General features: G+C 40.9%; 2 gene segments (V, D, J or C); both read right to left on the reverse strand.

The window, feature by feature from the left end:
* Nucleotides 1-109: 109 nt before the first annotated feature.
* On the reverse strand, nt 110-703 carry LOC127230523 (T-cell receptor alpha chain V region CTL-F3-like). The segment is given in 2 exon segments: nt 110-523; nt 658-703. Coding segments are annotated over 2 exon segments (411 nt in total).
* A 6559-nt stretch (nt 704-7262) lies between these two features.
* On the reverse strand, nt 7263-7910 carry LOC127230079 (T-cell receptor alpha chain V region 2B4-like). The segment is given in 2 exon segments: nt 7263-7669; nt 7859-7910. Coding segments are annotated over 2 exon segments (459 nt in total).
* Nucleotides 7911-10126: the final 2216 nt, after the last annotated feature.

Here is a 10126-nt window from a genome sequence, read left to right on the forward strand (position 1 = left end):
TTCTCTGGATCAAATCCTGTTGAATTTGGCAATGACTTTCACCCTATCATGTCAGAAAATCCACAGATTCCTAGGTTTCTAGGTATTTGGCCTGAGATTTGTTGCTGTTTTTCAGGAGGCTGGTTAAACCCCACTGAGAGAAGGCACCCAGCCCTCCCTCACAGGGCCACTCCCCTCAGCCCTCCTGCACCTTGGTTTGTGTGCAGCTTCCACTGCATCTCCCTCACTGTGTCACTCAGAGCACAGTAGTACAGGGCAGAGTCTGACAGCTGCACTGAGGACTTCTGCAGGTGGAAGGAGCTGCTGCTCTTATGGAGAGTGGCGTGGAACCCTTGCTGCTCTGTCCTCTTGCTGTCTGTGGAGCTCTTCAGGAGCAGCTGAGGGGCTTTGTTGAGATATTGCATGTACCAGAAAACCACAGGAGCTAAATTAGTCTGATAAGTGCAGTTCAGCCTCACAGGTGACCCCTCTGTGACAGTAACCAGGCTTTCTCTCTGGGTCACTGAGTCCCCATTGCCCCACTCTGAAAAATAAATAAGTAAATAAGTAAATAAATAAATAAATAAGGAGGGATCACTTTGTTATGTGAGGAAGAAGTAAAGACCCCCACAGCTGTAAGAAAATTACATCATCAACATGTAGGTAAATGTAACTCACTGAGTATCAAGAGGAACAGCAGAACTGAGCAGGTGTCAGGAAGCATGTTCACAGAAGACAATGACTCTTGGTTCTTGAGTTCACTGAACTCACAGGATAAGTCTCCTCAGAACCTTATTGAAACTCCTCATTCATAACAAGAACCTCCTTCTGCACAGTGACAATCTGTCTTGTGAAGCCACCACCTGATGAGACATTAACCACATCTGAAAGGGAAGCTCCATCTGCTGGTTCCCCCTCAACCTGACCACAGATGTATGCACAACACATTGTGAATAAACTTGAAACCTCACCCAAAGGAGGCAAGTATTGTGTCCACAATGCATCCCCCAAATCACCAGGGTTACTGAACTATATGTGTCCTTTGATATTTAGGTTGATGAGTATACATAAAAGAACACACACACACACATACACACACACACACACACACACACACACACCTGATACAATTTATCTCCTTTTTTTCATTTTATTGTTTTTGAGAATGTTAGGCAATGTATTTTTATTATACTTACTTGATTCCTCCACTCCTGTCAGATCCATCCACTGTTCACTACCAACCAATTTTTGTGCCACCCCCATTTAGAATAAATCCCCTCAGGTTTGTATTACATGTTGTAGTGCCCACATATCCTTGGATGTGATGCCTTCAGTGGAGGGTGATTTATGTACCCAAGGGCTGCACCACTAAAGAAACCTGAATCTCCTTTCCAGTTGTTACAAACTTCCAGTAGCTCCTTAGATAAGGTGGGAATGCCCACCTTCTCTCTGCTTGCTGGAACTGTGTCTTGCCTTATCCTTTATAATTCTTTCATATGCTGTAGACCTCTGTGAGTTCATGTGAGCAGCTGCCCTGCTGTGTTCAAAAAACACTATTTTCTTGTAGTCATCTCCTACCTATGGCTCTCACAGTCTTTCCACTCCTTCCTCAGTGACCTCTGACCTGGGGACGAGGGTGTGTGATGGAATTGTTCCATCTGGAGCTGATGTGCTACAGCCTTTTCTCTGCAGCACAGTGAATTCTACTTCTCTGTGGCAATCACCACATGATGTATCAAGAAGATTCTCTGAAGACTTCTGATGAACCACTGTGTGTTTATATCAAAAATTCATTAGGAGTTATCTGATAATATGTCCCTTTTTCAGAGTAATAGCCATAGGTTCTCTCCCAGGGTCTATGTGTTGTCTAGTCACAAGTTCTTAACCCCCAAAATGGTGCCACATATGGGTTTCAGATTGTGAAGCAGACCTTAAATTGAATGAGAAGTTAGTTGGTTACTCCCATGACATTTTGCCACTATTGTAGCTTACGGAATCCAGAGATCAGACTCACAATTCGTTCTTTCTTCCAGCAGTATGAAAGCTATCCAGTAAGAATGAAACATCAAGGTGAGTATCAGCTTAATACTCCATGTTCTTTGACTTATTCAATAGGTTCTTACCATCAAGTATCAAAGGGTGATCAACAATATTGGCAATATCTCATAATAGAGAGAGGTATATGGAACCAAACTAGTCAACAGGAAGGAATCCTCTCCTGACACTTAGCTTTGTGTTTGTTATCCTGTGTTGTCTAATAGGAACGTTGTTGTCCCATTACAGGGTAATTCCACTAAAACTCTTTATGTACGTGTGTGTGTGTACTAATGGGGCCAGAAGTGGTCACTGAATACACTGGGAAAAAAACAAACACTATATTGTGACCTGACACAGCGTTGCTGGAGACTGAATTGTTTTATCCAAGAACATCTCTCCAGTCCCAACCAGGGATAATTCATGAGGAAAATTATTAAGATGCTTTCTAGGGAAGGGATAGGAAAGAGTAAAACATTCAAACTGTGTCAGCAAGGGGAACAGTGGGATGTAGGCAGAGGTGCTCATACTACAGTGCATTTCCTCACCTCTATATTGACATAGACTTAATGTGAAGAAGCACAGAGGATAATACAAATGGTAGAGGGATTGAGGGCCCTACTAAGAGATTTGTTATTAGTTTCCCAGGCAACAATGACACTCTAGGTTGTCATGAATACCACAGATCTTGTTGATGTTATGCTTTATGTGAAGATACATTAGTCTTCAAAGTGTGGCATAGATTATGGGGAAGAGTCCTTAAAGCAGGGAAGCCACTAAGACAATGAAGCTAAAAACCAGGTGTGAGTCACTGATAGTTTTATCTGGAGGTGGTAGCATAAGGCTGGGCAGTAAAGCTCAAGTGTGGAGCTCATATTGCAACCATTACCATAAAAACCTATAAAAGTGGCTGCTCCTTAGGAAGTGAATCTTTGATAACTGTCCTAAATAAGAACATAAGGAGGAAGATCATATTGTTGAAAGTAAGTTATTCTCAACCTTTGCTTTTTCTTGTGTAATGGTGTATATTATACAAGTGCATTATGTTGTTACTATCAATGGCAGCCCATCAAGCAGTGTCAAAATCAACAATAATAATATTATCGAGACATGTTTGCTTTTATCTTTAATGTGTTTGGCCATCATCCTGAGATAGTGAACAGGTCCTTTCCTCCTCACTATGACCAAATACTTGAGAAGAGCAATGTATAGGAGCAACCCTAGCTGGTGACTCCAAGTCTAGTCATGTGAGAATAAAACACTAGCCATCACACCCTTGCTAACACTAATACACAAACTACACACACACATACAAGCACCACACCATAATTCTATACACACCTCATACATTCACTACACAAACATAAACACACAACACTGGCATTCCAATATTGCTTAAAAACAAGAAAATTTGATTTTTACTCCATATAAATTTTTGGCATTTGAGCTTATTGTCTTAACTAATATCACAGGTGTCATATAAAGTTGTCTTTGTGGGCTGAAGAGAAGGCTAAGTAGATAAAAGCACATCAAAGAATCTCAGTTTGATTCCCCAGGACCCACATTGGACAGCTCACACGCCTGTATTCCATCTCCTCTGTCTTCTACAGCCACCTTTACTCATGTGCACATGTGCATAGCCAAAATTAACTCTTGCTAACAAATGATCTTTGTTTGATATAAGTGAATATGTTTACCATCTGGAGCACAAGTTAGAAGTTCTGTTGGAACATGAACTGGCTTTAACATGTGTTTTGTTTTTAACATTGGAAATATAAAGCATTGCAAAGTAAATTTCTAAGTAATTAGTATGAGATGCGTACAATTCTATGAGTCAAATCTGAATTAGCATCACATGAATCTGTTTATTCCCCTCACCTGATTTCATCTATCAGAGTGTAAAGGCAGTGTGAAATGTGTGTAGTTTTAGAACTTAATTCAAAAGACATTTGCTTCTTTGGTAAACAATGAGAAACATAAGTTATCAAGTCAGATTTGGTTGTTCTTCTGTGGATATCTTGTCTAATGGCTTCTAATGGTGTCTAATACAATGCTGGGAACAGAGCTACATCAGGTGCTGTGCTGTGATTATGTGATAAGCTCACTAATAGACATTTATTTATTTATTTATTTATTTATTTATTTATTTATTTATTTGCTTGTTTGAGGAACCACCCATCCAGTCCTTAAGTAGATGATTGCTAGCTGTTTTTAGTGAGAATGAAGAGGGAAAAAAAACAATTAAAAATATAAACCATTTAAAGCATCAGTCACAACAGGTCCAGGCAAAAATCAACTGTAATTATTAAGGAGATTAGTGTTATTATGGAAAACTCAGGACTTTTCACTGGAATGATAGAAATACTGCCTGGAAGATAAGGTACCCCAGAGTAGGAATATAGAAAGCTCATTTAGAGAAAAGGTTCTTGGGAAAATATTCTCTTTTGACACTTTCAGGAAAAAAGGCCATGCTAGGAAGTGTTTTCCTCAATTTAGCCACTTAGGCATGCAGGAGCCACTCACTGCATCAGGGATGAAAAGGGGCCCGGCTATGTGGAAAGCTGGCAGAAGAACTCAGTATCATCTGCATAGTGCTCATTGTGAAGACATGAAGAACATAACAACCCCTGGTCATCAAGGCTTGTTGTTAGGTTCAGAGAAAATCTAGGGGTGGAAGGCACTGTACAGCAGAGTCAAAGTCCCTGAGAGCCTTACAAGGCTGGTGAGAACAGATATGGGACAAGCCTAAGTTAAAACAATTACCACTGGATGTTTGCGATTCCAGGAGGAGCAAATATCTGCTGAGGACAGCTGGATAGTTTGAAAGCCATATAGAGTGCAGGCATGCCATAAAAGCAAAGATAGATTCTTTCAAATCTTAACATTTCAGGATCCTACTCATTTTAACACCTGATGAGTCAGAACTTCCTAGAATTAGAACACAAGACTCATCTCAGAAGTTCAAAGACCCATCAATGCCATGAGGCCACACACAGCCTTTGGAGCCTTTCAGTTCTGAGCAGTCCTTCCTTATGCTCCTCACGGATCCCAGAATCAATATTCTGACACTGGAGCATGAAGAATCTTTTGTGATTGCTAATCTGAATTCTAAATTGCAAGTGAGGAAGTACTAGGACTCTATACTTGAAGACATGTGTGAGAATGGTCAGAACTGAGCCTAGCATTTTAGCTTTTTATTTTAAGCTCATGGCATTTTTCTTCAACCAAAGGTATTTTTAAAAGTCACAAGTTTGAAAGTGTTCCCCTGTTTTATTGATAGCAGACCTTTCTTCATGAGAAGACATAAGGGCTAACTCTGTCCATGGTTAGGGTTTGTAGTATGCAGCTCAGAGGGTTTGTATTATAGCAGCAGGTTCACGATAAAAACTCCATCTGGAGTACAAAAGTAAACAGCTGTGTGTGCAGACGGGAACAGACCATGGATCTACTCTGAGTAGAGGTCTTTTTACTATCTATGGGTTTTGTTGGTTGGTTAGTTTATTTTTTGAGTTTTTGTTTTTGTTGCTGTCCCATTCACAACTCAGGTGTACATGACCAAAGGACCTGGTGCCAGACATTGACATTCACTAATGATTGACCTGGGAGAGGCGCTCTGATCTGAGTTTGTGATCTATTAATGAAGGGAAAAGATGTGGACTCTTGTGTGTGTGTGTGTGTGTGTGTGTGTGTGTGTGTGTGTGTGTGTGTATGCAGAGACAAGGAAATCTTTATTAAGAGAGTTATATAAAATGAGAAATTATGAAAAAGTCAGAGAATATCTGAGGGAGAATAATTTCAGAGAGGAGAGAGAGCTGTTACCCTTCTTGCCTAGGATTTTTTTTTAACAGGGCTATGGAAAAGATTGGGCAAATGCTGATGTAATTATGTCAGGATTGGTTAGTTTTCTGAGTGATCACAGGATGAACCAGTAGAAGCCCCATATGCTCTATGGGTGCCCCAACTTAGGAGATGACCATGTGATGTTTAGGAATGACCCACCAATTTAGAGGTTGTTAAAGTCTTCCTCTATCCATCTGTGACTTGTGCTTCCTTGAATACTGATCTTGGCTGGCTCAAAGCTGATAATCACTGACTGGCATTGATACTTCTGCCTTTCAGGTGTCTCTGGTGCTGGTAAACAATTGTATCCTCATAGCTAAGAAGAAATAGCAGCATGAGACACATAAAATACTGAAAGACTGCAAAAAAGAAACTGGATTGGATCTGCACAACATTCAGCAAAGCAGAAACTAATACAAAACAAAATATACATGAGAACTTTAACTCAGGCTCCAAGAAGTAAAAGGAAGCTGCCATGGGCTCAGCAGGAGCAGGGCCAGTGTTTGCACCTGGGTTCCCGAGGAAATTCACAGAGGTATGACCAGATCTGAGACTCAATCTATGTCTTGAAGAAACACTGATAATCTGGTCATCCAAATGAAGAGTCAAAGTTTATCTCCCATTTGCAAAGAAGGAATGTGACTAAGTTCAAACAAGATTCAGCAATTGGTTAATATAGATCTTAACCTTGGTCAAAGAAGCTTTTTTTATTTTTTTATTTTTTTTTTCAGTGAGATGATGCGGAGATGCACAAACAACCAAGGTACTGAGTATAAGGGTTGAGTGTCCAAACCTAAGTGGACATCTATATTGGCTTCTCCAAAGATAGGAAAAAGCCAGAAGGGAAGGGATTGAAAAAAATGCGGACTCCCAAGCATAAGAAAAATGCCTGAAGTGCTGAAAAAAAGAGACTGAATTCTCAGCCATAAATGAAACAACTCTACCACTTTCCATCCCAGCATTCTTTACAATTCTTGGAAGAGCAGTAAAAACAAAACAACAACAACAACAAAAACAAAAACAAAAAATAGTGAGACCTAGAAAACAGGGAGAAGAGCTTCCAGGCACTGTTCTCCAGACATGACAAGGCTATTGCACACATGACTTATAGGAGCTGTGGTTACTTGAACCAGATATGCCCAAAATCAAGACAGCTTAAAAATCAAGCATGGGAGTGAAAGGGGCTTCTAAGGCCCCTTTGCTTGCTAAGGAGCAATTGAGAATTGATGACTGTTGACACAGGGGAGTCATTTTTCTTTAGGTATGTGGCCACTTGTAGGATGCCCACATAACAGTAGATGATCCCACACCCTTAAGCATATGGGCAGCACTAATTGGATTAAAATAGGTTGTGGGGGGCAGGAAGGATGAGAAAGAATAGGAGACATGAAGCTTAGAGCACTGTGTGCTCAGGATGAGATGTTTTCATAAAGTAAGTACTTTTCAAATAGAGCATGCCCCACTTCAGGCCTTGCTGGACCTAGTGGGTTTGAGTGCAGGATGCAGGTGCCTGGGGAGCACTGTGTGCTCACTGCACACAGGTAGACAGCTGAGTCACTGGGCTGGGAGTCTCTGATGTGCAGGGAAACATGCAGGCCTTTTTTATTGAGGTAAACTGTAAATCTGCCTTCTTCCTTTTCACCATTGGAGATGATGGACATCAGAGCCTTGGGGCCTTTCCCGGGATGCATTCTGTACCACCAGAAGTAATCAGAAGTACTACCATCACTGTAAGTACAGTTGAGAGAGGCCATCGATCCTTCAGGGACACTGAGGGACTCTGGGGTCTGCTGCACATTCTGTTGGCCGCTCACCCCTGTGAAGAAGACAAAGGTCAGACACACAGGACTGGTTGTATATGGATGCAGACACCCCAGAGTGGCTCTTCCATGGGCCTCCTACCCTTAACTAGAGATGAAAAACATCTGTGTTTCTACTACTGTCCTAGAGTAGACAACAACTTCACATATGACACCTTATATCCAGAAGAGATGCCCAAACTCACAATTAAACTGAAGCCACAGGAACACCAGTGAAACACTCCAGGATTGCTCCATTCTCTCTTTTCTCTTCACTGAGGATCAGCGTTTAAGGCGAGAAAAACAGTTTCACATTTGTAATGCTTCCCCTTCAGGAAACATGAAGACTCTGTGCCACCATGTAGGAAACAAAGCTCTTTTCACCAGCAAGCCCCTCCCCCCAAACTCTCCCACTCCAAACCACTTGAGAGGTCCTCCATGCCTCTGAGAAGAGACTGCCATCTTGTGGATACTGACAGTGACAAAGGATCTGCTACAAATAAACACCTTTCTGTTTTATTTTAAACATTCTTATATAACATACCAATCCCAGTTCTCTCTCCCTCCCATCCTCCCATATCACCTCCTATTCACTCCTCAGAGAGCTTGAGGCCTCCCATGTGGAATTAACAAGTCAGTCACATCACTTGAGACAGGACCAAAGTTCTTTCTCTGGATCTAGGCTGAGAAAGGTATCCAAGGGGATGAGCTACAAAAAGCCAGTTCATGCAGTAGGGACAAATACTGTTTCTACTGGTAATGTCCACACAAACTGCCCAAGCCACCCAACTGTCACCAACATTCAGAGGGCCTACTTTGGACTTATGCAGGCTCCCAAGCTCTCAGTACAGAGCCAGTGATCTCCCACTTGCTGCTTCTGTGGTTCCCCCATCAAGATATTTACTCTTTTGCTCATATTATTGCTCCTCCATCTTTGCAATTGGACTCCAGGATTTTAGCCCCTGCTAAGCTATGGATTTCTGCCTGTGCTTCCATCAGTTCCTGGATGAAGACTCTATGATGGCACTGAAGGTAGTCATCAATCAAATTACAGGAAAAGGGCTATTAAAATACCCTCTCCATTATTGCTTATATTTTTAACTGGAATCATCCTTAAGCATTCCTAGGAAATTTCCTAGTGTCATAATGGCTCACTCTATTAAGGTATTCTTATTCCTTATTCTCCCTCTTTGTCTTTTCCCCAACTAGACCCTACTGGTCCCTCATGTTATTCTACCCCATTCCCTCCTTCTCTCCCAACTCCCCTATCACTCTCCCACTTCTCATCATGCTCCCAATTTACTTAGGAAATCGTATCTACTTTTCTTCCAAGTGTGTGTGTGGGGGATCCATAAATGCCCTTGTTTCCTGGCTTGTCTGTGGTTATGGACTGATTTTATGTCTGAGTACTACTCCATTGTACCACATTTTCTTTATACATTCTTCAGTTGAAGAGCATCTAGGTTATTTACAGTTCCTGGCTCTTACAAATTATGCTGCTATGAACACAGTTGAACAAATGTCCTTGTGTTATGAGTATGCATCCTTTGAGTATATGCCCAAGAGCAATATTGTTGGATCTTGGGGGTAGTTTGATTTCAAATTTTCTGAGAAACCACCATACTGATGTCCAAAGCTGCTGTTCAAGCTTGAACAACCACCAGCAATGGAAGAGTGTTCTTCTTTTCTCACATCCTTTCCAGCATAAGCTGTCACCAGTGTTTTTGATCTTAGCCATTATGTGGTTCCAAGCATTGAATATTTGTTGTTTTTATTTCAGCTTGCAATATTATTCTTCTTAGGATTTCAATTATTATTTATTTTAAAATATATTTTTATTAATTCTTTCAGAATTTCACATAATGTGTTTTAATCCTTTTTATACCCTATCTCCTACACAATAGCACCTAGATCCTTTCCAACCTCCTCACTCCCCTAATTTTGTTTCTTTTTAAAATTTTCTTAACAACCAATTGATCTAATTTTGTTCTGTCCATATTCTCCCTGTTGTGGGGCTATCCACTACAATGTGGTTAACCTATGATCAGTCAATTCCTTAATGAAAACTGAGCTAGGTATGGTCACACACACCTTTAATCCCAGCACTGAAGAGGCAGAAGCAGGTGGATTTCTATAAGATGCAGGCTAGCCAGGGCTGCTCAGTGAGAGCTTATTTCAGAAATACAGGGGAAAAAAAAGCAAGGGTGGCAAGGAAATAAGGGAGGAAAAGTAAGGAAGGAGAAGGAAGGAAACAAAGAAAGAAGTAAAGAGGGAAGGAAAGAAGGAAGGGAAAATTGAACTGTCTGTAGTCTCTATGATTTCTCATAATGAAAGTCCAGAAAAGGAAACCACAGTTTCTCCTTTGGTTTTGTTAAGTGGATTTTTACCAAGCACATAATCATTAGTGGACAGTATTTTTCTCTTCTATCTCTTTATATATGTCATCTTGCCAATTTCAAGCTGACACAGTTTCA

This window comes from Phodopus roborovskii, unplaced genomic scaffold, assembly GCF_943737965.1.
Source record: "Phodopus roborovskii unplaced genomic scaffold, PHOROB, whole genome shotgun sequence".
In the NCBI taxonomy this organism is placed as follows: Eukaryota; Metazoa; Chordata; class Mammalia; order Rodentia; family Cricetidae; genus Phodopus; species Phodopus roborovskii.